General features: G+C 45.8%; 1 protein-coding gene across 8 annotated transcripts in view; it reads right to left on the reverse strand.

Moving 5' to 3' along the window:
* Positions 1–4,693: 4,693 nt before the first annotated feature.
* Positions 4,694–27,577, reverse strand: part of RUBCNL (rubicon like autophagy enhancer) — a 39,534-nt gene continuing 16,650 nt past the window's right edge. For all 8 annotated transcript variants that reach the window (XM_032314776.1, XM_032314777.1, XM_032314772.1 and 5 more), the window contains exons 3-14: positions 27,001–27,083; positions 26,305–26,515; positions 22,575–22,676; positions 22,030–22,090; positions 21,293–21,425; positions 19,996–20,141; positions 17,950–18,014; positions 11,569–11,807; positions 10,589–10,650; positions 7,571–7,724; positions 6,832–6,922; positions 4,694–5,662 (exon numbers count right to left, since the gene is read on the reverse strand). In XM_032314776.1, coding sequence (XP_032170667.1) covers positions 5,550–5,662; positions 6,832–6,922; positions 7,571–7,724; positions 10,589–10,650; positions 11,569–11,807; positions 17,950–18,014; positions 19,996–20,141; positions 21,293–21,425; positions 22,030–22,090; positions 22,575–22,676; positions 26,305–26,515; positions 27,001–27,083 — 1,460 coding nt within the window. In that variant the 3' untranslated portion in view covers positions 4,694–5,549. The remainder of the gene's footprint in view (positions 5,663–6,831; positions 6,923–7,570; positions 7,725–10,588; positions 10,651–11,568; positions 11,808–17,949; positions 18,015–19,995; positions 20,142–21,292; positions 21,426–22,029; positions 22,091–22,574; positions 22,677–26,304; positions 26,516–27,000; positions 27,084–27,577) is intronic.

Here is a 27,577-nt window from a genome sequence, read left to right on the forward strand (position 1 = left end):
AAACTAGGGCTTTCGTGATGGGTGTCACAGCAGGTAGGTTGTAAACACAATTGGGAAATCTCAGCGTAAAACTGAGAAAAGCCGTCTCTTCTGCTTCCGCACTTAGGGGCAGCTCTTAGTCAAGAGGACTAAGAATCCAAGAAATTAGCCACAGAGCTTAGAGGAATTCTGTACTTTCATCTGCACTTTCCAGGCCTCTGCTTGTGCCTCCAGGCTTCTGGGTCCCAGGGCTGCTCCTCCCCCCTCATCTTGCCCCCCAACCTTCCCCCCACCTGAGTTCACTGTGCTTAGATCCGGTGCTCTATACACCCCGGGATTGCCTGCCCTGTAGCCCCAGACCACTTACAGTAGATAGTCTGGACTTTGCCCTTGGTCCAGTCTCTTGAAGGTGAACTGTGCTGCCCCCACCAAGACCAGGGAGCAGCAGCCAGTGGGATGGAGCCAGAGGCGGGAAGGGAAAGAAGCCAGGCCTCAGCTAGCCCTGAGTCCTTGAGTTCCAGAGCAGGGCACCAAGTACTTGGAGGTTCTCAATTCAAACCTGTCTTCCTGGGTCCTCATGAAGAGCTATGCATCGCGGTAGGAGGATAAAATAAATCTAGTATAATCTTTACATATTTAAGTGTCTGGTATGAGGGCCTGCATTTGATTCCTGGCATGGGCTCTGCAAAGGTTTGTGGGGCCTTTCCCCTCCTACCTCCTGCCCAGCTGCCTCAGTTCTCAACATATTGCCGGTGGCCACAGGGTCTCCTGTGTCCCTCCACTGCCCCCCCCCACATCCCTGGCTGGGGTTTGGGCAGATGTGTGGGGCCAAGGTGAGCCCGGGCACGGTAAGATCCTGTCTTTATTTGAAATGTTGATATTTTATTCAACATTAATTTTTTTGACATTAATTTCTAAAAATATTACACAAAACATGATTTCTCTTGAATCTTGAGTTTTCAGGGTCCCCCGAATTTCTATGCCTGAGAAGGAGGGCCTCGTTACCCTCCTGCCAGTTCTTCCTCTGCCTTTTCGAGCATCTTTCCTTTCCCGTTTCTTCCATGAGAGCCCAGGTTCCGAACCTCATCTTCTCCACTGGTCAGCCTCTAACTCCGGCTCCCATCCATCCTCAACCCTGACACAGCATTACCTTCCTGTGTAGAGGCTGAGTTGTGAGCCTCTCTCAAAATCCTTCAAAGCTTCCCTGCCTCCTGCAGAGTCCGAAGCCCGCCATATTCACTAGGCTCCGTGTTCACTAGGCTTCACGTTCTGGGTCCTGCTAACCTTTCTGGCTTCCTCCCCAGCCAAACCCCTTAGTTCTGTGCTCGTCTATCACACTGCCTCTGGGCTGCTCCAGTACATAATCTGACACACGTTCTGCTTATCTCCTTCATGGCCTTTGTAATGGATCTTTCTCCACAGCAACATGGATCTTCTCCCCTGCCTCACGGGTGTCCCAGCGATGCCTCAGACTTGATCTGAAGTTGGAGCCCTAGGCTGACTTTCTAAGCAGCTACAGCAAAGAGCTACGGAAGTGACCTCCTTTGTCCCCAACTAGTTACTCCACAGGACACCACAACGTCTTCTATTTGACAGTCTCTCTCCCTCTCTGAGGTCCTCCACAGGGACCTGGGATGGGGCAAGGCTGCTAGACCCCGTCCCCGTTACACGCAGACCCCATGAGTGTGGCCAGCTGCAAGCGCCAGTGCCTCTCCAGCCTGTGTAGGCAACGAGGGAAAGCAGGGCCTTTTGAACGCTTGCCATCAATGCCCCCTCGAGATGGGTCTGAAGGTATATTCTGATTTCTGTGAAATCTGAAAATCAAGATGGATTCATCTGCTAATGTGAGGTAAGAGCCACTTCCCCCAGCCACCCCCATGACGATTCAAGCCAGCACCTTCGAAGCTCATGGCTATCCCCGGGCACCTGAGGTCAGTGGTTCTCTCCAGTTCTCACGGATCAGAGTAGGAGAGGTGATGGTGCTGCTCGGGCCCCATTGTCATGTGCGTGGGGATCTCCGTACAGACACCCACAGGTCGAGAGATGCTATAGTTTCCATGCCACTGTTACCATTCTCTGAGTCTTGACGTCTGAAGGGAAGAGGTAGAGAACTGGAGGACATCAGAAACTGTGACACTCACTCGTCTTCTAGCCCTCCTGATGCCCCCAAATGTTGGTGCATTGGTCTCCCAGGGCTGTGGCAACAAATGACCACAAATCGAGTGGTTAAGACAACAGCATTTATTCTTTCACCATTTTGGAAGTTAGAAATCCAAAGTCAAGGTGTCTGCAGGGTGGAGTTCCTTCTTGAGGCTTCGAGGGAGAATCTGCTCCATGCCTCCCTTTTAGGGTCTGCTGCTTGCCTGCAGGCCTCCATGTTCCTTGGCTTATAGACACATGGCCCCATGGCAGGCATTCTCCCTGGGACTTCTGTGTCTGTATCTCCATCCAGATTTCCCTTTTCTTATAAGAACACCAGTCATTAGAGCAAGATTTGCCCCAATCCAGCATGACCTCATCTTAATCACATCATCAACGACCTATTTCCAAATAAGGCCGCATTCAAACATACCTGGAGTGAGAACTTCAACTTTTTTTGGGGGGGGGGGGTGCACAGGGGGACACAATTCAGCCCACAATAATCCACATATTAAATGGAGACACAGAGTAATTTACTCAGAGAGACACAGAAAATAGTTGGTATAACTCGGTTTTTAATTTGTCTTGACCTAATTATTACCACTTAATAATTGCTGTACCAGGCCCTCTGCTGAGTGCTTCCACGTCTAATCCTCACGGCAACTGCATATGCTTATTACCCCCCATTTTACAGAGGCGGGAACGCACAGAGCATTTAAGCAACTTGCAGAATCCCATGAATTCAAAGCAGCAGATCTGGGAATCCATCTCTTAATTCTCACCCAAGTCAACCCACTAGAATATCTCTGAGATGTCTCACTCCTCCTCCTCACCCCTCCTCGCTCCGTATCCCTCAGTATAACTCCCTCCTGCAGCTGTGAATCATGACTATAAAGGATATGTTACTGGAATTTTCCAAGAGACCAGTGTAAAGTTAAAACCGATCATTGGGATCACCGCACAGCAATTTGCTACCTCACAGCACACACGAATCTGATGATAAAGACCAAGTCTTCATCTTCCTCTGGCAGCCAGGAAGGAGTTGCACGGAAAAACCAGGGCAGTGAGTCAGGCCCATTAAAGAACAATGTATGTCACAACTGATCACTTCCCCACAGGCCTGCTGCACATGCCCTGAGGCCACTTCTGGGTTCTAACGGGCACCTCACTGGGAAGAAACATCTGTGACCACAGTGGGGAGGGACCGAATCTCAGCCAAACCCACAGAGTGGCTATGCATACTGCCTCATTCTTCCTCAAAATAAAAAATCAAAGGCATCACTTCCTGGCAGCTGCTGGGCACTCCTCCTTCCTCAACATCAGAGATGCGTCTCACACACGTCCACATTCCGGTGCCTTGTGAACACAGCAGCCTGGACACAGAGTCCTTCAGGCAACGAGGAAGCCGCAGAAAGTTCCTCAAATCAACACAAGGGCGCGAGTGAGAAAGCCCTCGGCCCCATGGCGCTAGCTAAGGTTTGACCAGCACTTACAAGCTCGGATTGGTTTTGCTTCTATATTATCTCAAAACGGTACCACGTGGGTAGGGGCTAGGAATGTGGGCTTTGGAGGCAGGCGGACTCAAATGCCAGAGCTAGCTCTCCCCTGCACCACCTCTGGGGACCTAGGTCATTTCTCTTCTCTCAGCCGGTTGTGTTGCTTGTGAAATGAAGAGGCTGACACAAACTCATGGAGATGGTGTAAGGATTATTAACAGAGCACTCGGACTCTGAATTCCTAAGAAGGAATGAATAGAAGCTACAGGTAGGAATAAAACACTGCGTTAAATTTGATCTTTTTTTTTAAATTTTATTTATTTGACAGACAGAGATCACAAGTAGGCAGAGAGGCAGGCAGAGAGAGAGAGGGGGAAGCAGGCTCCCCACCGAGCAGAGAGCCCGACTCGGGGCTCGATCCCAGGACCCTGGGATCATGACCCGAGCCGAAGGCAGTGGCCCAACCCACTGAGCCACCCAGGTGCCCCTAAATTTGATCTTATTTATCTTATCCCATGTACCTAAATTTCTATTTGAAAGAGACCTGGCTTGGGTTGACTAGGTGGCTCAGGTGGTTAAGCATCTGCCTTCGGCTCAGGTCATGATCTCAGGATCCTAGGATCAAGCCTTGCATCAGGCTCCCTGCTCAGTGGGGAGCCTGCTTCTCCCTCTCTCTGCCACTCCCCCTGCTTGTGCTCTCTCTTTCAAATAAATAAATAAAATCTTAAAAAGAGAGAGAGAGGGGCCTGGCTTAAACAATAAATGAGAGCCCAGCCCCAGGTGCATCTAGGATATAAAAACAAGTGACAGGATGAGATTCGTGGGATTGGTAGACACACTCATTTCTTTAATTTGCTCGATATTATCCTACTGAATACAACACACACACACACACACACACACACACGACTGGATGGGGTTTGGGCAAAGATGGGCTGAAAGGGACCCGGGCCCAGGACCCCTCTCAAGTAGGCGAGAGTACACAGAAGGTAGAAGGGAAACAAACAAACAAACACAGACTCGCGTGTCTCAAGAAAGCATATACGTAAAAGAATATAGGAAAAATAAATTCATAACGGTTTAGCGATTTGCCTCGCCTTTTTAATTGATGTCTATGATTTTATTATTACTAAAATCACATTGTTCATTAACAGTAGTTTCCCACGATTTAAGTCTGTAAATACCTTATGTTCAGTTTTATACTGATGAGACAAAATCCTAAAGGGCAGGGATGAAGTTCTACCCAGCCGCGCACCCCTGACTCAGTGTGCGGAAGAGAGATGACAAGTGCCGCGCAGGTCTGTGCATCTCTAAGGGCGCGACATACAGGTGCCTGCTTCAGACAGCAGCTCCAGGCACCGCTGAGCAACTCCAGCTCGTCTTGAAATGGGTGCACCTGCGGAAGTAACGTGTACTCTCTCTACCCACCCTAGAGTAAGGAAAATCTAGAACACGATTACAAAACGGATATAATTACGAAACGGCACTTAAGTGGGAAAAAACCCGGGAGTAGACAGATTGTTGGCTGCATTTTTGTTCACTGAGAGTACCAATCCATTCCACAAAATAAGCTTGAGAGAAAGACAAACGGAGTCATTTGTCTTGTCAGTTACAATTCATACAAAAATAGGCTCCAATATCAGCTACATACAACCGCTCAAATACGATTGAAGAATAAAAAAACTCATAAAAAAAAAAACAGCAGCAGCAAAAACACTGAACATTTGTAAACAAAACCACCAGTAATAAACCTATGCTTAATAACCCAAAAAAGTGCATTCTTTTTAAAACATTAAATATATATAATAAAAAACAATATTGGCCACTTTTTTCCCTTAATATACAGTACTCAACATCTGCAACAATCTGATCAATGATAGACAGGAATCGGTGTTCTAAGGCATGTTGAACAGTCTTTCCCAAAATACTCAGGCATCATGTTGCTGCAGAAGGTAAACTTTGCCAAAGTCTCCTCCGAGCTGTGATCCGCGCGCACCGGGGGCACTCGGAGGACCGGAAACACTGCTTGTGAAAGCACGCTCTGCACCCTAGAGCAGGAGGACAGCCATCAGCGAGCAGCCTATCTTGTCTTCTCACATACATACAAATGCTCATCCCCACCCTGGGGAGAGACGTGGTCTGGGTCCAGAAACCAGTCGTCCAACAAGAAATGAGGCAGGTTGGAAGGGACAGATTCTAAAGTCCCCAGTGTGCCATGAACATGGTGAGTGTTGGTGACTGACTCACCATGTGAGTCAGCTCAGGAGGCGGCCCTAACTGGAAATGCCCAAACTGGAGAGACCTGCCTCCCTCCCTCAAGGTCCTCTCCCTTGGCCGACACTGGCCTACATCGGGTGACTGATCAACATGCGGTTTAAAAGGTTTTGCCTGGCCCCTGTCCCCAGTATGTGACAACATGCAAGCCATCCTGTTTCAGAGCGTCTTGTGAGACATGCTGACCCTCCATTGCTACCACACCATGGCTCGCCTCCTCCTCTGCCGAGTCCTGCTGACTTCACACCCTAACGGGTGTTGAGCCTAACATCACACCCCGGTGAGCTCTCTGCACCCAGATCCGTGCTTTGGAGTTTCTCTGCTGGGGAGCCTCCCCTGCGATCCTGCCTAAAGTGTTCAGGAAGTTGGTGCTGGAGGGGTAAAGGAGAGGAATGGCTCTTATCAAGGGTAAAGGCAGAATGCACGATCAGATCTCTCCCAAGAAACAGCTGAGAGGTCACAGGATTTCCTCAAGCATCAATACAGACAATCTAACAAGATCTGAGCATCTCTGCTGGGAAGAGCCAGGCAGTAAACACGTTAGGTTTTTTGGGCTACGTGGTCTCCGTGATGATGACTCAAACTGCCCTTGGAGTACAAGAGGGGTCAAGGACAGCATCTCAGCCTTAAGCATGACCGCAATCCAATTCTAAAACTGGGGCAGTGGCTACAGCTTGCCCTGGTGGGAAAGAACTGGGCCATAGGCAAAAGGGGGAACCACTCTTCCCTCCTGTATGGGGAGATGTCCCCCGTCATCCCCGCCTCACCCAAATTCTCTTCCCCATGCACCCAAAACTCCATGAGGTCCTACCCTACATACACGCATGCACTAGCACCATTATACTTCCAACAACAATGTGCTTAAGTGATTAAACTGCTATTAAGCTCATCGTGCACTTCCGTTTATTAAGCTATTATCAAGCGTGCATTATTATTAAGATACCTGCACATCTTCTACACGTCTCAGTCTGAAAGGGGAAGATGACGGCTGTACTCTGGCAAAATTCACAGATGAAGCCCTTTCCTTGACACAGCTGTAAGAGAAGGGGGCCAAATTAAAATCCTCCTTGGCAACGATGCTTTTGATGGAGAAGTCAAGTAACTACTTTCACAGAACTTTATAAACCTCCATTGTTAAGTGTCTGGCATCCTGGCCTCTAGAAGGACCGGGACGCTAGATCTCACTTGAGTAGAGTAAATGGATGTGAACGGTACGTGTGCCTCTGTTTTGCATGGAGAGATTTAATCTGAGACGCCAGGGAAAGATCATGACTTTATACGTGGGCCTTCAGATGACCTACTCTCATTTCTGAGGGCTGTTCTACAATTTTTGAGTTCATGCAGACACAGAGCTCCTAGTCCCCGGGATCCTGAGTCCACAGGGCTGTCCTTGGTGCGTCCAGAAAGATGGGAGTCAGGCAAGGTCCCCAGCAGCGCTCGGCCCTGACACGAAGAAGTCGACTGGCCCACGCTTGCATTCCCAGCCCTGCCGCGGGCCAGCATGACGATCTTGGCTGTTACCAAATAGCTCCGAACCTCATTTCTCTCATCTGGAAATAGTGTTCCCCGCACTTCCCTCACAGTCGGTGGTGGTTAAATGAGGTAAGGTGCAGAACACCTATCCTAGGCCCTGAAGGGTAAGGGGACAGCTCAGGGACACACCTGTCCCAGGGGAGCCTTACCTCACAGCTGGCCACATGCGCGAGGGAAGCTTTTAGAATGTCCTTGAGCAAGGGCACCAGCAGCCGTTTCTTGACCCTGACCAGATCCTCCAGGGAGAACAGGTGGAGCTCATCAGTCAGGTGCCTCGGCACCTGCTCGAACTCCTTTAGCGCGCTGCCGGGGCGGAAACAGAGAGGAGGTCGGACAGCCACCCACACAGAGGCTGTGACACAAGGAGGCCGAGCAGGCGGGGGTTTTCTCTGGCACTCACACTTGATTATTTTTTTAACTCAGTTGAAAAAAAAAAAAAGAAAGCCCAAGAGCAAGTGAACCTGGCTCACCGTCTGACATTCTGCAAGTTTGTTTGGAAGCCAGAAACCTAAAATTCCCTAAAAGTGGATTTCAAAAAGCTAAGCCATCAGAAAAAACATCTCTCGCAGCCTGCCCATGGAGATACTCAGCAAAAGACAGCTGCACATTTATTTTTCAAGTCTTAAAAACATGTACTGAGATTTAAAAAAAAGACGACCTCATTCATTCCAGCTCAGTTTCAAGTCCATCTGCCTGCTGACTGTTGTCCGGCCAGCAGGAGGATCACTGCTCATAGGCAGGTGCGTGACTTGCCCAGCCAGGACCCCAGCACCGAGCCCAAGACTCAAGCATCCAACTGTGAGCTCATCGTAGCCACCTGTGTGTCCGAAGGGCAGTCACATATGGATTGCATCTTTCTCCAACCCCTACTTATCTCCTCCTGAATTCCCTATATCTGTTAGTGGCGCCACGCACTCATTCCCGAGCCAGCCACTGCCTACGCTGGACTTGACATTCCAACAGGCCAATCTGTGCTGAATTCTCCATCCAGCCTGAGATGCTCACTCACCCTGCTTCTTCTGGAGGGGGACCCCTGACACTTCTTCAGTCTGACTTGCTCTTTAAACTCTGCTTTTTCTCCGGGAAGCTCTGTGGTCCTCCTCCCTGCCCCGCCCTGTAGGACCTAACTGTTGCCTCTTCTGTGCGGCACCATGTGTATATGTCTAACACATGGTCTGGCAATAAGAGCTTTGTGCTTTCTCCCTGGATGTAACATGAGTACCACAGACTTTTTATCTGAAGCACAGAATGGATACTCAAGAAATTTTGGTAGACAGTAATAATTATGAGGATTGTTATATGTTACAGGCAAGAAAACTGACAGCCTGAGACGTAGCTAACCTGTCACACCACTGCCATGAGGTAGAGCTTAAGGCCAAATAACTACAGGAGATGTGCTCTTCCCCAAGAAATTTAATTCAAAGGCAATACATTATCATTAAAGAGATAGTACATTATCATTAAAGATCAGAAAGTGAAAGCAGCTTTAAAACAAAACAATTTTGGGGGGACGCCTTGGTGTCTCAGTCGGGTAAGCATGTACTTTCTGCTCAGGTCATAACCCCAGGGTCCTGGGGTCGAGTCCCACATCGGTTTTGATGTGGGGAGCCTGTTTCGCCCTCTGCCTGCTGTTCCCCCTACTTGTGTGCTCTCTCTTTCTCTGGTAAATAAATAAATAAATAAAATCTTAAAAAAAAAATAAAATGAAACAATTTTTTAAAAAACTATGATCCTGTCTATTATAACAAATAATCTTAACCCCTTAAGTCACCTCTTTTCTCACTTAAAAAATTATATCTCTGTCATTGAATTCATGCCTATACCTTTATGCCATGGCTCCCCAAAATTCCACCGCTAGAAGTTTATTCTAAGGACATATTATGGATGTGCACAGCAATTCATCTAAAGCCCGGTCTTTTAAATAACTAATGGTATTAAAAATCCAAGTATCTATGAGGTATTAAAATCTATCTAGTTTACTATCTATACTCTATAGAGTATAGAGATAGTATACTATCTATAGAGATATTAAAATCTATTTTAATATAAAGATATTAAAATCTATTAGATTAAAAATCTACCAATAAGGGGCGTCTGGGTGGCTCAGTGGGTTAAGCCTCTGCCTTCAGCTCAGGTCATGATCCCAGGGTCCTGGGATCGAGCCCCACATTGGGCTCTCTGCTCCGCGGGGAGCCTGCTTCCCTCTCTCTCTCTCTCTCTGCCTGCCTCTCTGCCTCCTTGTGATCTCTCTCTGTCAAATAAATAAAATCTTAAAAAAAAAAATCTACCAGTAAGAGAACCATACCGAAATTAACACCACATGATACTATAAAGTACGAAACAGCAACGACAGTTTGACACGCCCTCCATCAGGGATTTTTTAAAAAGGCCATCGATACACCCCCGCTCAGAGCACCTCTAGTCACAACAGCTAAAAGGTGAAAGCAACCCAAGGTGGCTGAACGGATAAACAAAATGCGGTAGGTACATATAATGGAATATTTTTCAGCCCTAAAAAAGGAAGGAACTTCTGACCCATGCTACAACATGGGCGTTTCTCCAAGAAATTATGTTGAGTGCCATAAGCCAGTCACAAAAGCACAAATACTCTGTGGCTGCACTTCCAGGAGTCACCCAGAGGAGTGAGTCCATAGAGACGGTAAGGAGAATGGTGGTTGCCAGGGGCAGGAGGAGCGAGGGAGGAGGGAGTTATTGCTAAATGGATACAGAGTTTCAGTTTTGCAAGAGAAAAAATTCTGTGGATGGATGGTGGTGACGGTTGGACAAGAATGTGAATGTACTTAATGCCACTGAATTGTACACTTAAAATGGTTAAGATGGTATATTTTGTTATGCGTGTTTGGCCACAACTTAAAATAACAACAGTAATCATAGTAAGGCCACCGGCTGGAGTTATTTCATCCTTGTTCTGGTTGATTCTTCTAACACGTTAAGTTCATTACTAGTGAGCCAGAAGATTCAGCAACTTTAGCTAAAGGGTCTGGATCATCAAGAAGAGGCCCGAGGGAGTTGCTGTGCTAAGGGGCCCTGTGGATTGAAGGAGCTGGAAGCAGATGGTACCCAAGGTCTGGCAGGTGTGTGTAGGTATGCAGAGGCTCCCAGCCCTCCCAACCTTAGGCGTGGCCTGGCCCAGTCAACATCAGTACCTTTCAGCAAATCTGCAGGTCTTCAACAGCTTCTTGATATGAAAAAGTTGTTCCCGGGTTTCCTAATGTGAGAACCCAAACAGGGGGAGAAGTTAATGTAATCAATGACACAGAAAATGTACAAATCAAATTTAAATGTTAGTTCTAACTTCGAAATGCTACAACTCTAAGACACGCAAACAGTCTCTCTAGCAGGGGTTCATGACAGAGTCCAGTAGAAACCCAAGTTGTGTGAAGCCTGAGGCTTACACAACCACGGGGGACCTTCTTTGAGGAAAACACAAAACTCTCTGTGAAAGATGGAGATCCTGCCTTTTGTGGCTACAGAGATAAAACTGGAGGGCATCGTGCTCAGTGAAATCAGACAGACACAGAAAGAAAAAAACTGCATGGTCTCACTTACATGAGGAATCTTAAAAGAAGCAGAGAGTTGAACAGGGAGACAGGGAGGTGGGGCAAATGGGGAGATGCTGGCCAAAGGGAACAAAGGTGCAGTTACGTAGGATGAACAAGTCTACAGGTCTAATAGATCGTATGAGGACTATAGTTAATAATACTGTATTGAACACTGGAAACTTGCTAAGAGAGTACATTACAGGTGCTCCCAACACACACACACACACACACACACACACACACACAAACCCTAACTGTGGAGACGGAGATGCTAATTAGCTTGACCAGTAATTATTTCACTTGTTGAACATCAAATTATCATGCTCTACACCTTAAACATAATTTTATTTTAAAAACTAATAATAAATAAATGTCAAAATCTATGTGATAAACGCAAAACGATGCCTACATAGGGAATTTGGTCCCGGGCCTTGGAAAATAAAGCTCCAGCGGCTGGCAGCAAACCCGCCCTTTGGAGGGTCCGGTTGTGTCCCCTGAGACGGTGCAAGGTTGCAAGGTGCACTGGCGGCCGCAGGTCCCTTGGCGCCAGCGGCCCCGCCTCCCCCGCCGAGGCCAATGCTCACCCTCACTCTGTCCAGTTCCTTGACCTTGGCATACAGGCCGTGGCCGATGCTCAGCAAATTGAAAACAGGCTGGGGCCCTAGACCGTCCAGCAGCCGTTTGGAGAAATTGCTGACGTAGTACTTCCTGAAGTCCCACGTGGTCAGGATCCGCGCAGGGATGCAGCTCTCTGCGTAGACGTGGCAGCAGTCACAGAAGTACTTGCCCAGGTAGTCACAGTACCGGAGCCGCTTCACAAACTCTGCAAGAGCCCACGGGAGGGTGAGAATGCCTCACCTCAGCTGGCGAATGGCAAACCCACTGCCCTCTGCCCGCCTCCCCCCACCGCTTCCCATTCCTGTGAGGTTCAAGACCCAGATGGCAGGGTTTGTGTGGCTAACATCGTACGTGCCCTCAGAGCCTCTGAGAAAGCTCCGGCAGGGGCTGGAGGCTGTGTATTATATGGCCATTCAGGAGCCCTGCTTTCCAAAAACAGGTGTCAGAAAAAGAGAAAGCCACCCCAAATACTCCTGAATTTGGAAGACAGGCATTGTAAACGGCAGTGTCGGCAAAAGCACAGGAGGTTTAGAGTCCAGAAATCGGTGGGAGTCTACCCTCTGCCTCCTGCCCGCCAGCAGCCTGAGGGCTGGTGGAACCCTTTCAGGCTAACTATCCTGAAGCTATAAAAAGCAGCTCAGGACCAGGTTATGGGCTATCCCACCTACGGAAAGTGCTTGGTAAATCGTCAGGCACGCTTTGGAGACACCTTAGGGAGCAGCACCCCAAAGACTTCCTGGATAAGCCCAGGGCAAACACATTACAGAGACGCACCAAGGACGGGAACAGGCGATACATGGAAACAGGGAGTGCAGCTGGCGAGGAATGACCTGAGAAACGATCTCAGCAGCAAGGACGTGCGTGTTCAAAGGGTGAACGCTTGGTTTTGCAGGAGACCGTCACAGAGGTAGAGGACCCAGCGCCAGCGAGGGGCAGAGGGGCGGAAACTCACTCTCAGGGCTGACCTGAGGGGACTTTCTAGGAGGACATTTCCACAATATACTTGAACTCTGTTGTGTACCGGGACTCCTGCTTTGGTGACACCAGACAGAAATGGTAACATGCACATGTGGAGACACAGGTACCCATTACAGTACGTTACAGCAATCTGAACATACATTACGAAGCACCCGGCTAGACAGGCACGGTGCCCTCAACAATGAAATGACAGAGAGCCCACGAATGCGTGGATGAGTGTGGGCAGTGGACATCCAGTTCCAGATGCTTACACTGCGATCGTGATTTTGCTTCTAAAAACACACATACACAGTCCAAGAGGATCCCCACCAAAAAGCCAAAAGTGAACACTTCCAGAGCGCAGGAGAAAGGATTTTTCATTCTTTTGCATTTTTTTAATTTGCTCAAATGAGCACGCATTGCTTTCCGAAATATATCTAACAAAATATATGGGTAAGCAAAAGGTGTAGGGACAAATGCATCAAGTCCCTGTGTACCCGCCACCCAGTTTAAGAAGAAGACAGCAACTCAGTTAAGTCTCCCCAGGGTCCCGCCCTCAACCTTGGAGCCTAAGATGGGCGAGGATGATATCATCATCATCAGATTAAATGAAAGGATGGGTGGCAAAGCAGCTACCACAGCACCTGGTACACTGAAGATTCTAAATCTAGTTTCTTTGCCCCAGCTTCCAGAATAAACAAGGTCGCTTGTATTTTAATGAAAGGAGACATTACTTGAATGACGAGCGCTTTCAATGAGTTAGGTACACTGCTAGTCCTATATGCTTCTGCACGTATGTTTACAAAAATAAAGAAAAATAAAATATAAAACCAATCAATCAATCAATAAACAAGGCCTGAGTGACTGCAGGAGTTATCCCTTACTGAGCACCGACTTTGTGTTACGCTCTGGTTAAAATTCTCACCTACACTGTGTCATTCTCTGCTCGAACCAGGAAGAGGCAGGGGCTATTACGTCCCATTTCACTGATGAGAGCCCAGACAGGGAATGAAGAGACACTCGGGGAGCAGGCTAGTGGGGTTCCCACCCACGTCGGCCTGAAGCTCCAGCTTTTGGCCATCACAGCCCCCTCACCCTCTGCCGCATGCAACGGAGAGAAAGGGCGAGGAGCTAACACCTTTGCGCTTGCCCAGATTATCCCTCAGACCCCGGTTGCACCCATTGATTCTTACTATTTACAATAGTTTATGTTCTGTAAAGGTGCCATGAACACCCAATTTGTCAAAACAGGTATGTATGCTCCTGAGGGAAAAACAGGTTTAGGCTTCTGTGACCCTCTGGTACCATTTTCACCAACTGGTCAATACATAACCCTGCTTTATGTGTGTTTTCTGTTTAAAAACACCATATCTAATGTATTTTGTTAAAATTTATTTTTAACAGCCTTATATATATTATCAACGCTAAACCAACAGTAACAACCTTATATATACATTGCGAACAATATATTATTTTGTTATATTTTTGTTATATCCTTGCTCAGGACCAACAGCACTATCTCTAACTCAAGCCTGAATGAAGCTTATCTAATGCATGTATATTTTCCATAAAGCAAATCATATCCTCCTCGTGCTTAGAAGCACTTCAGTACCATATGTGGGGGATATTTTAAATAGCTAACTCATCAACAAAAAATGCAAAGCTGTAACAAATAAAAAAGGCATTCAATAAACCATGAGAAGGCCTGTTCACAGTATGAGAGAGAAAACCAGAAGGCAGAGCATGGCCTTCAGCTGGAAACATGTGCTTTGGGCAACTCAAATTTCAGGCAACTCAAATTTTTGGTGATTTGTGCATATCTGGGCATGACTGTGAAAACACCATGCGTAATGATTCTGTGACTACCAATAAAATTCATCCAGTAGGTAAATCTGTAAATATGGAATCATAAACAACCAGGTTCAATTATAAGGACACTCAACTAGGGTTGACAAATTCTTGTTAAGAACTCATTAAATGCTTTATGTTTGAGTTCTTCAATTTCAGATCTTGAGAAGTCAGTTGTATGTATCTATTTCCTACCCTGGATTACAATTTCTGATTTGTCAGATGATGAGTATTTTTTGGCTTATGACAGGGCCTTGATACATTTTATATAAAATGGGCAGAAAGGAAGGTATGCTCTGGCCCTTCCACTCTACATTTCTGATCAAACTTAGCAGGATGGAAAGAGAAAGGGGAACAGATGGGACCAATAAATTTTCCTGATATAATTCATCTTTTCCTAAAATCTACAATCCTAAAATCTCAATGTCCGGTCATTCACTCATCAAATTTCATTGACTCTCTACTAAGTACTATACTATCAATACAGAATAAATGATGTCTCTCTCTTTTGGTTTCTTCAGTCCTTTAATTAAAATAGAGCTAAACGACGCATCCTAAACCAGGTGTTCTCAACCAGGGGTGATTCCCTAAGAATATGTGGAAATATCTGAAGATATTTCCAGTTGTCATAACTGGAGAGCAACCAGTAGCATCTAGTGATGCTTTTGAACGTCCTAGAATGTACAGGACAGCTCTTCAACAGAGTCAGTGGTACTGAAGTCGAGAAGCCCTGCTTTAAACCACAACTGTTCTCATTGGAGGAAAAGTCAGTGCCACAGGAAAAAAAAAAAATTGGAAGTACAAATTCTAGACCAGTGCTGTCCAAGAGAACTTTCTGGGTGGAGGGAACTCTTCTAAGCCTATGCCGTCCAATGTAGTAGCTACAAGCCACATGTGGCTACTGAGCACTTGAAATGTAGCTAGTGTGTCTGAGGACCTGGATCTTTTTTTTAAAGACTTTGTTTATTTGACACAGAGAGGGAGAAAGTACAAGCAGGTGGAGTGGCAGGCAGAGGGAGAAGCAGGCTCCCAGCTGATCAGAGAGCCCAATGTGGGCCTCGATCCCAAGACCCTGACCTGAGCCGAAGGCCAATGCTTAACTGAGTAAGCCACCCAGGCGCCCTGAGGAACTGGATTTTTAACTTCAATTAATTTAAATTAAATCTTAAACAGCCACATGAGGGAGTGGCTACCATGCTGGACAGTGGAGTTCTAGAATAGAGGTGGCTAAAGAGAAATAATGACTAAATGCAGTGTCTGAAACTCGGTTAGAAGCTGGATAGAAAAATTGGCTACAAAAATGACATCGTGAGAACAACAAATGAATATGGACTAGTAAGAGAGAGTATTAGAGAATTGTTACTCATTTCCTTTGGTGTGCTAACTGTTCATCATCCTTATTTTTAGAACACGCTGGAATATTAAAGGGTAAGCTGTCACGTTGTCTGCATACTTTTCAAATGGTTCAACAGGTGTGAGATTGGAGGAGCCCGAGGAGAGCAGACAACTACATGCCTTGTGCAGCTCTGAACTGGACCTGGGAGCAGATCAAGGTCATGGGTGAGATGTGAATCAGTCTGTGCCTGAGTGAATGGGACGGTACCAACGCGAAGCCCTCAGTTGGTAATTTTACTCTGATTATTATAAGATGCTAATGTGAGGGGAAGTTGGATGAAAGGAATATAGAATACCATTTTTGCAACTCTTCCAGAAGTTCAACAATATCTTAAAGTAAAAACTCAAGGGGCATCTGGGGGCCTCAGTCGGTTAAGCATCTCCCTTTGGCTCAGGTCATGATCTTAGGATCCTGGGATCAAGCTCTGCTTCAGGTTCCCTGCTAGGCAGGGAATCTGCTTCTCTCTCTCTCTCTGCCTCTCCCCGCTGCTTGTGCTTGCTCTCTCTCTTTCAAACAAATAAACAAAATCTTTTAAAAAATTTTAAGAAGTCAAAATATATCCTAAGAACTATATAGGAAGTTCACAGGAAAAGTCCAAATTGCCTCCGTGTCTGAAAGTGCATCTGCCGTCAATGCCCTGGGCACCTGTGAGCAGCTTTCTTCTCTCCTTACTACTCTCTGCTCACGCAGGACTTCCCAGCAGTTGCTGCAGGTCCTTTGCTCAGGGTGACCCTTACCCCCGCAATACACACACACACACACACACACACACACACTCTTCCTGGGACAATCACTTCCCTACAGAACTTCTCCCTCCCAGCCCCCTGAAGCCCAGATTCAGTTTCCATGAAGTAAATCCCACAGCACTCTTGACTTTCTTTTTCATTGTAAGCATTGTACTTGCTGTTCACTTGGCTGATGCCTCTACCTTCTTGGAAGCGAGCTTCCTGAGGGAAGGACCATGTTCACACAACCAGTGCAGGCCTACATCTCCATAGTTGAATGAACTTAGAGAGATTGTTTAAAAGTTGGCAGAATCACAGTCATGTGTTCATAGTTTCTGACTCATGCACTCAAGCACACACTCCATCCTGAGGCACCAGGATATAGGGGTTAACCAAACAGACATGATTTCTACTAGACTAGTTGGGAGGATGAGTCCTTCCTTTCAAGGAAACCAGTTACAGCTCTGATGAAGGGCGGGCACTGTCATTCAATATGGTAGAAGGAATCCCAGACAGATTTCTGTGTTCAAAGTCTTTTTCCTTCCAAGACTTCCTATCAAAGGCCAAAGGAACCCTTTCCAGCAAAGCTCCTCTCCCCAGCCTTTTACACGCCAGACCTGTGGATACCCTCACAAGCAGAATATGTGACTGGCAGTCTTCAGTGGGCAATTTGAATTTCTGACTCGAAGAAGTCTGACTTTCTAGGCCCCCAGCTGGCCCAGGAATGATCCCTCAAGCCACCTCCCCAAATCCTCTCGAAGGGCTTTGGCCAGCTCCTTGATACAAGCCATTCAGGCACTCAACAAATACCTTTTGAGGAACAACTGTGCGCCAGGTGCTCTTGTAGGAGCAGGGGATCAAAGCAATGAACAAAATAGACAACACGTCTGTCCTCATGGAACTTAGAATCGAGACAGGGACGCAGACCAACGATTAGCAAAATCTGTAAAATCTCGAAGAGCATTTTAGGAAGGTAAGTGCTCGAGTAAAAAATAAGTAGGGAGAGTAAAGTGTACACATGTTTGTGGCCAGGAGTGTGGCAATGTTGGCATCTTCAACAGGGTGGCCAGAGAACATCTCATGTCGAGTGAGGGAACCAGCCATAGGGATGTCATCCTCCGGAGAGTGAAAACCGGAAATGCAAGTTCCTAAGTCAGGCATGAGCCTGCCTCCTTCAAGGACCAGCAGGGAGGCCGTGTGGCTGGAACTGAGGGCTCAAGGGCAAGAGAACCAGGAGATAAGTTAACAGGCCAGCCACACAGCCTTATAGGTCACAACGACCTCTTCAGGAAAGAGAAGGCAGCAGTTGACGTTCCTATAACAACTCCACCCAAGGCATCTCTCACAAAAACAGCACAGTCTCCAACTTTGCCATTCTTGGCCCTGTCATTGAGTCCTCAACGGATACTGCCCATACTTACTAGGTTCTATTGGAGTTCCACAGCCAGCACACAAAAAATTCTGGGTTGCTACCACGAGTTCCTTCCTGCGCACAGAAAAGGATCACAGTTACAGTTCAGAAATAGCCAACGGAGCATTTTTCACTGACTGGACAAGAAACTGACATCAGGGTGCTTTTCTGGGCTCAAGGCCTTAATTTCGTCATTTTTTCTTTTGGGAAAAAAATAGCATTCTTCAGTAGAGTTTTTTAGTTGAGATTTCTGGGTCGTTTATTTTATTTTATCACTATTTAGTCCGTTAGTTTTATTTATTTATTTATCTATCTATCTATCTATCTATTTATTTATTTATTTTGAGATCTCTGGGTCTTTTAAAAACCCCTACTATCACCAGACTACAAGTCAGTATCATGACTATTCACCGTGGGATCTTTGGAGACGGCTCACTGTGCATACACAGGACCCCCACCGGTGAGAACTGGAGACATGTAACTCAAGGGAGAAAGTTCAGGGAGATGAAACACCAAGAGGTGATACGCCTGGGAAGTTCACACAGGGACCCAAAAAAATGAATAAGAGGTCACATAAGACCTAAGTATCAGACATTTCTGGAGAGCGACCATCTACTGCAGTGTCTTCTACTGAACTCTTGACGCCACAACTCCATATGTGATTTGGAAATATGAAGGAAGTTGTAAAATTTTATTACAGTTTAGGGTCTGCAAAAATGGACCAAGGTAAAAATGTGCAGAACCCTAACCATGTGCCCTAGAGAGGACGTAGAGACATTTTAGAGGAAAGACAACCCTTGCTGAGGAAAGTGACCCCTCCCCAAGCCAGGAGAAGGAGCTCTTCTGCCCAAGCACTCTAGACACCTTCTTGGCATTCTCTCAAACAGAAAAAATACAAGATAGAGCCTATTAGGGCACTTCCATGGGCCACAGGCAAGACCCTCCCCCAGGCTCTTCCTTACGCTGCAGTTTGGGAACACGTTAAATACAAGCCAAGAGGAATGGAGAAACTGTAAGTGGTTAAAATGTCCCCTTACAATGTCATATCCTCTCAGAAACAAATAAAACTATTACCTTGAGTTATTATGTATTTCATTTATACACAGACATTTATAAAAATGAGTTTATTTCTTTTTTTCTTTTGCACCCTCTTTTGTCATTTTGTCTTTTAGGATTTTATTACTTCTTAGAGAACAAAGACATTTTTATACGCATCCTGTTGCATTTCTTTTTTTTTTTTAAGATTTTATTTATTTATTTGACAGAGATCACAAGTAGGCAGAGAGAGAGAGAGGAGGAGGCAGGCTTCCCACTGAGCAGAGAGCCCAATGCGGGGCTCTATCCCAGGACCCGGAGATCATGACCTGAGCCGAAGGCAGATTAACCCACTGAGCCACCCAGGTGCCCCATCCTGTTGCATTTCTTAACTACAGCCCTCCTCAAGGTAAGATTTTCCTTTTAAAAGAAAATTATCCATTTATTTTTAGTTCACGTTGGCCTGGGAAATAGAGTAATCTTTTAAAGTTATTGTGTATGAATTTTAAGGTTCAATATTAGCCACTTTAAAAAAATCCCCTTTAGAGGCACCTGGGTGGCTCAGTGGGTTAATCTGCCTTCAGCTCAGGTCATAATCCCAGGGTCCTGGGATAGAGCCCCGCATTGGGCGCTCTGCTCAGCAGGGAGCCTGCTTCCCGGGCCCTCCCCACCCCCCCGCCTGTCTCTCTGCCTACTTGTGATCCCTGTCTGATAAATAAATAAAATCTTTTTAAAAATCCCCTTTAAACCTACTTAATTTTTAATTGTTGTGTAACATACATAATAAAGGACATGGTTAAATTTGTCAAACTTACTTAGCACCCCCCACCAAAACCCATGAAAAACAAGGTGCTTGGACGCTAATTTAGAAAAATGTGCCCAACTTTCCTTTTCCTACAACAAATTTTCCTTCATCCTTCGGTGTGTAATTTTCTTCCCTTCCCCTACTTCCACAAAGAGGGGACCTATCACACCTTGTTACCTGGACTGGACGCCCTCACAGCAACCCAGACTTACTTACTTCAGTGATGGGTGAACATTAACTACGATTTGAAATCTGGGGGGCTCCCAGTCTTCAGCCCCTCGGATCCTCGACTTAAGGGTAATTTCCTGAACGACGTCCACACTGGATTCAAAGTCTTTCCGGACGCGCTCTTCATTCACTACCTGCATAACACAGAAGAGGATTTCAGAGCAACCCAAACAAGCATATTTCTGGAACAGAAAAGAAAAAGAATATTCAAATGTGTTTCCAGCATTAAAATATGCCATGAAAAATTAGAACTGCTTTCAACTGAACGAAAGGAGCCCTCCCGGTACCTAACACCATCTGTAGAAGTCTTCCTTGAAACGCCAGCCAGCTGAGATCACTTTTCTTAGTATTTTGGGGAATTCATTTGTTTTCAGACTTCAAGTTACTGTAAGTAGGTCGCTGTGACCCAGAATGCTTTTATTCACAGCAGAAGCCTTACTGCTTAGTCCGTAGGCTACCACATTCTGCCCAACAGAACCCCCAGCTGTTGTCAGACTTCCCCCAAAACAGCTTTTAAGGCCATTCCCTAGCTTAAAAATGTCCAGTGGCTCCCCTCTGAGCTGTTCATTATCCCTCATTCATTATTCATTATCCATTCCACTTTCCTGTTTGCAATTAACATTCAAAGTAGCATTCTGTGTCCTCCACAATTTGGCCCTATCCTTCAAACCTAATTTCCCAGGAAGACCAACTCCGCACGCCCCCAACACACACACACACACACACACACACACACAAACACATGTTATCCAACCACATGAGGCCACCCGGCTCAGTAAACATACCAGGCGCACCCGCCCCTGTCACTTTTGCTCCAGCTGCCCTGTGCCACGTGTTTCTACCTGCTACCACTCTCAAATTCGGAGATGTCCAGTGGGCCTTCCCGAGTCCCCTGATAAAATGAAGCACCCTCCTCTGCATACGCAGACTGCTTTATTCCCACCCCTGTGTTTGCTCTGCTGCAAAGTTCTCTCCCCTCAATGGGCTGGGGGCGGTCAGAGGCCGGTGTGTCCACACGGGACCATACTGGACATGACTCCTGCTCTTCCGCTGACCAGGCCGGCCGAGGGGCGGGAACTAACACTTTAAACATAACAACGGCATCTACTTAAGAGGATAGAGATGAGGATGAAAATGTGAAATGCTGAATTCTCCAGCCCATCATCAACACTCGGGAAACACTCCAGGGACCATGCAAGGAAAAGCATAAATGCCTGAAGTGAACAGCAAGCAAGATGAGAATTTAGGAACTCTCAACGCAAGGCCAGTTTATTTGGATACTTACTACCGAGCCAGCTGCATTTAGAGGGCCTGCAGGCTGCTGATTAACGTCTGACAACAACCAGCTCTTCTGGAATGCTCGGTACAGCTCCTTGGCTATTAGCTCAGCAGAATTGAAGTCTGGCTCATAAATGACACTGAAAGGTAAGAGATGCAAAAAGTGGAAAACGATATTCATGAGGAGTATGCTGTAGATCTTCATGTTTTCAACCATCCTTCCCCCTCCAAAAACTCAGAAGAGGTGTCACAGGAGGGAACATGCCCCAGCCACCCACTGATTGTCTCATGCAATGCAGTTCCTCCATGTTCGAAACAGCAGCTTTTACTTATGGAGGGGACCAAGACTGGGCAATGCAGTAAAAAAAAAAAAGCACTGGATTTGGAGTTCAAAGACCTGAGTTCAAGTCCTGTCTCTGCTCATCAAACAGCATTGTGTCCTGAGGCACATTTAGCCTGAGTCTCAGTTTCCATATTTATGAAAATGGGGTAAAAAATAAAATTCTACCCAGGCTGATTAAATGAGAATGTATACAAAAGCCTTTAAACACTCTATTAAAAAAAAAAAAGAAACTACAGAAAGCTCTATAGAAAACTTAGTGGTGATTGTTTCATTGTTAAGTAGTAATCTCTGTCCCTAGAACTGGCAAAACTTGGTTGGAGATGTCAGAGGCTTGGCGTTCACAGTGCCTCAGCAGTAATGGTCCAGGGGTCTAAGTGCAAGTGGACACGGATGAGACCTACCTCTTTGAGGAGCTGCAGGAACACCCACAGGTTTCTGTGATATTGCTAAACTCACCAAGTTCTGCAAGTAAATAAAAGAAAGGGTATTAAGGTCTTTCAGTCTGTTTTACTTACTCATACTTAATTTTATAAGAACACAAAAATAAATCCCTGCCTCTCAGAAAGGTCTCCTTATTCAGCATCTCCATTCTTCATGTTCTCTGGGTTAATATTATGAGACTACAGCTAATGACCAAAGACGGGATTTCAAAATCCAGTCTCCTGAAATTCCACCTAAATGTAATTGAGAGGCCAAACAGATCTGACTGTAATTAGTATCTGCTTTTGCATTCAATTCTACAAGTGAGATGAGAGATTATCGAGGCATTTGAAATAAGAACATCTAATTATTATTACTATTGTGATTTTTTTTAATCTGACATAATCTGATCTTGGGAGAAGTTTCTTTGAAAGCCATTGTAACATGGTATCACATGGGATGCATGTCAGTATGTGTTGAGGGGAGGGGAATTATGAGTCATCGCTGGTGAGTTTCCAAATCTTACCTATGATAACAAAGTCCTCAAAGTCACATTTACAGGCTTCTTTCAGCACATCAGAGTGCGTGGGCGTTCCGGCCACTGGGCTGCCCTGTAACACAGCATAACCTAGAAAAAGAAATGAAGGGGTTTTCACCAACAAGAAAAACAAGAAAAACCGTCACAGCCAACTAACTAGAAACCAGGGAATAAAAATGGGCCGACAGTTTATATTAAAAGAGTTTAAAAATCCAGCTTTAAGAATGAAAAAACGCGGGGCGCCTGGGTGGCTCAGTGGGTTAAGCCACTGCCTTCGGCTCAGGTCATGATCTCAGGGCCCTGGGATCAAGTCCCACATCGGGCTCTCTGCTCAGCAGGGAGCCTGCTTCCTCCTTCTCTCTGCCTGCCTCTCTGCCTACTTCTGATCTCGCTCTGTCAAATAAATAAATAAAATCTTTAAAAAAAAAAAAGAAAAGAAAAAAAAAGAATGCTTTAAAAAAATAATAAAATAAAAATAAATAAATAAATAAATAAATAAATAAATAAAAAGAATGAAAAAACGCAGGGAGCTATTTTTGTGTTGTTCGTCCATTCACTGTGACTGAGTGAAACAGAGCGGGGAGAATCTGTGATGATGAGGGGTTCCTAAGAGTCAGCTGCCTACTCTAATGTGTGTTTGAAAATTTTTTAAATACAAAGTTTTAAAAAAATGAAAGAGGACAAAAATCAGCTTCACAGTGAGGCAAAGAGTAGAAGTGACCTAAATATTGTACTGGGTTGAAGAGCATCCCCCCCCCAAAATATATATTTGGGGGGGATGCTTGAACCCAGACTTGAACCCAACACTTGCTCGATCCTGGGACCCTAGGATAATGACCTGTGAATGTGACCTTATTTGGAATTAGGGTCTTTAGGAATTAGATGTGATCAAGTCAAGCTGAGGCCATACTGGATTGGAGTGAGCTCAAAATCCAATATGACTGTTTATATTATAAAGAGGGAAATTTGAGCACAGACACTGATAGCCAGAGAAGGTCAAGTACAGACAGAGGCAGAGACAGGGGTCATGTGTCTACAAGCCAAGGAACATCAAGGACTGGCAGTAACCACTAGAAGCTGGGAGAGGCATGGAACGGGTTCTCCCTCAGAGCCTCCAGAAGGAACCAACCGTTCCAACAAGTTCATTGTTGACTTCTGTCCTGCACAACGGAGAGATAAGACATTTTCTGTTGTTTCAGCCACCCAGTTTGTGGTATTTTGTTAACGCAACCCAAGGAAACTACTACAAATACGTCCATGTTTTTCGATCCTGAATACTAGTCTGTGGAATTATCCTAAGAAGATCATTAGAGAGAAAAAGAAAAAAAGGTTAAAAAGGGAGGCTTTGATCAGAAGGAGCTATCTGCAGTGCCTTTAAAATATTAAAATACTAAAAGTTATCAAAATGCCAAATAATAATAAACTGATTTTGCAAATCATGTTACTAACTCAAGAAATACCATCATGGAAAAATGTGAAAACTGTAGCAACATAGAAAATTGGATAGGAAATACTGTTAATATAATCATATTATTAATGGAATTGCATTAATACAAGTATATAATCACTATGAAACTGTACTCACTTGAATAAACATAAGAGAAAAGCACAGAGAAATGGACACAGTTCTTGAGGGAAATAGTCTAGCCCGCAGGTTAGGCAGAGGTTACATAACTGGGCTTCACAGGGAACTGGCCAGTTTTTAAAACCATGCTGCCTAGGTGCTGCAAGTCACTTAAGGGTCTGACTTGACCCTTGGTTTCAGCTCAGGTCATGATCTCAGGATCTTGGGATCGAGCCTCGTGCCCAGCTCCATGTGCTCAGTGCAGGGTTTGCCTGGGATTCTCTCTCCCTCTCTCTCTGCCCCTCCTACTCCTTTGTGTGCACTCTCTCTCTAAGATAATTAAATCTTAAAAAAATTTTTTTTTAAAAACCAACAACACTGCCCGACCCTAGCCAGGTGACCATGAACAATCAGCTTCTCAGCTTCTCAGCTTTGGTTTCCTCCTGGGTAAGGTAGGACAACCTCACGCACTTCTGTTTCCCCCACCCTCCACAGTAACATACAATCCCACTGCAACTCAGTTACAGACACAAAAATATTTCACTGATTCAAAAAAAAAAAAGAAGTTCCAGGAAGCATTGCTCCCTCGAGGTGAGTCGAATACTGACACTTTCTATTCTTTTTGTTTGTTTTCAAATGTTCTCCAGACAAACCTGCAACTTGAAGTATGCGACCTCCCCCAAAGGAGTAAAGTCTACCACCAGAAAGGTCACAAGAGACATATGTGATAAAAGACACATATTTTTATTGGGGTGGTAGAAATATTTTAAAATCTTATTTAACATATTTATATTCACATTAAAAAAAAATTCAGGGGCACCTGGGTGACTCAATTGGTTACGCATCCGCCTTCGGCTCAGGTCATTATCCTGGAGTCCCAGGACTGAGCAAGTGTCGGGCTCCCTGCTCAGCAGGGAGCCTGCTTCTCCCTCTGACCACCCCCACCCCGCTCATGCTCAGCCATTCAACAAATATTTATAAAATACTATTTTAAGCAAGGCACTAGGCTGAAGGCAAATTCAAATGAGACCCATGCTATGCATCAAAGAGTTTAAAACCTCATAAGGGAACTGAGAAACTGACACGGATAGCTGTGAGAAAACACAATTGTGTGTACCCCAGCCTTGAGAAGGGAGGGCTCCACGCTGCACAACTCCAGGAGGGAGGGAGGCACGTACTCGGACAACCATAGAGCATTTGGGAGCACAACTTGTGCTTCCTTCCACATGAATGGTGCCCCTGCCTTGGGATGAAATCTGGGAGCTTGTCACAGTGGTAATGGAGGGAGACTGCTCTCGAAGAGTGGAAGAGTGAAGGAACTAATGTGACGTTCCTGGGGACCCAGCATTGCAGGGAGCCCAGCCAAAGCAAAGGGAGGGAGGCAGACAGAGGCTTGGGAGAAATGTCTGCGGGCAAGTTGACCAGGCTCGTAAAACTAAAGCTCACAGTACAACACAGGGAAATGAGGAGATGCCCGCTGGCAAGCTGCATCCCACAAGGCTAAAAGTCCCAGGATCAAATCTGGCACAAACCCAGTGGGCCATTTTAGAGGAGTAGAAGTTGTTCTAGGCAGACAGATGTGTGTGGGATGGATGAGTGGAAAGAGGCTGGAAGTAAAGAGAAAACTAATGGCAGCAAATGTGTCTTGAGGACCTAAGTGCACGGCTTACAGAATGACTGACCAGAGGCTGCTGTGATGGGCCAGGTCAAAGGCGAACAGGGAACGGATGGAGGGGCTGCCACCATTACTGAGAAGTCAGGGCTGATTTGCTCACAAGAAACGGGGCCAAGACACAGACACGAAAAAGAAAGAGTCAAAGATAAAGCACAGAAATAGGACTGAAATAAGAATCATTTCTTTTCTTCCCACTGGTGGCCTCAGAGGGGATGATGGTCCGATCACATTCCTTCACTCCCCTGGCCAAGGGTGGCTGACCAGTTGGGGACACCCAATCAAAGCAGGTCCCCTCGGGGGCTCCTCCTGGGAATGTGGATCCGGGGTCCTGTAAGACTGGGGTGAGCTATGCAGCTGGTTATTCAGGAAGTTTTAGAAAGTTGTAGGCAAAGGATTTGAAGATCTACTTTGGGATGTGACAGGAAAAGAGACATGAATGGAGAACACAGCATAAAGTCTCTCTGATGTGCCCTACTTGCCTTCATAGCCGCTGTCAGAAGAATTGGAAGACCCAGATTCTTGCTTTGTGTTGGTATAAAACGTGACTTCGGAGTCAGCTTGGTCATTCCCGAGCACCCCACTGGCTTCTTCCACACCCCAAGGCTCTGTGTGCTGTTGACTCAGGATCGTACACTTAATTTTCTCCATTGCTGCTATAATCATATCTGCAACATAGAAGTGGGCATTTTCCTGCAGGGGGGAAAAAAGTATCAGGTAAAATATAAGCATAATTGACTGTTTTTCATCGAGGGTATACTGGATTGAAAAATCAAGAAGCTGTACTTAAGTGGAGTTAATGCACAAAAATATAAATGTTCACTTAACTCAGGGATCACAGGTCATTCTATGAAGTAGAGCCCTTATCTTCCAGACACGTAAAATTTAGCCCACTGAGACCGACAGATACCCCAAGCTGAATTTCTTGTGATCTAAGACCCCGGGTTGGTGGTGGCCCAAGGGTAGACCTCAGGCATTGGTCATGGAAAATTTCCCAGCTGAGCGCAGACACTGACTCAGAGCCCTTCTTAGCTCAGCGCGCCTGCCAGAGGCTGAAATGAAACCAATCTGCCAAGCTTCACCAAGCGAAGTTTCCAGATTTAAATCAGAACAGCACCATCTAAGGAATGAACACTTTCTGTGGTTTTAGAAAAGGAAAAAAAAGAAGCTGTATTCACCTTTTCAACATCGACAGGGAGCAGGAATGCCTCCGGAGAGAAGGAATTCAAAGAAGTGGTTCTTCTGCTGACTTGAACGGCACCTGCCAATGCAGCAAGTTATTAAAAATGGAGAAAAAGAAGTTCAAAGATTCCCTAAGAAAACAAAATGAGGGGCAGCTGGGTGGCTCAGTTGGTTAAGCCTCTGCCTTCGGCTCAGGTCATGATCTCAGGGTTCTGAGATCCAGCCTCACATCGGGCTCTCTGCTCAGCAGGGAGCCTGCGCCCCCACCCCCATGCCTACCTGCCTCTCTGCCTACTTGTGATCTCTGTCAAATAAATAAATAAAATATTAAAAAAAAAAAAAGAAAACAAAATGATGCTAAGCAGTGGCCTTAAAATATTTTTGTATTATTATTTAGCACAATTCCAGAATATATTAGGATGCCAGAAGAAGACAGGACCTTCTGGTGGGAGGCTTTGCAGAGACTGCATTAATGGGGATCATTTCTACAAGAGCCTGTTGGAGCAACTTGGGAGCACTCCTCAGAGAAGGAATGGGAGAACCCCTGGATGGAGGAGGCCGATGAGGCGAAGA

Source organism: Mustela erminea, chromosome 15 (genome assembly GCF_009829155.1).
Source record: "Mustela erminea isolate mMusErm1 chromosome 15, mMusErm1.Pri, whole genome shotgun sequence".
NCBI lineage: Eukaryota > Metazoa > Chordata > Mammalia > Carnivora > Mustelidae > Mustela > Mustela erminea.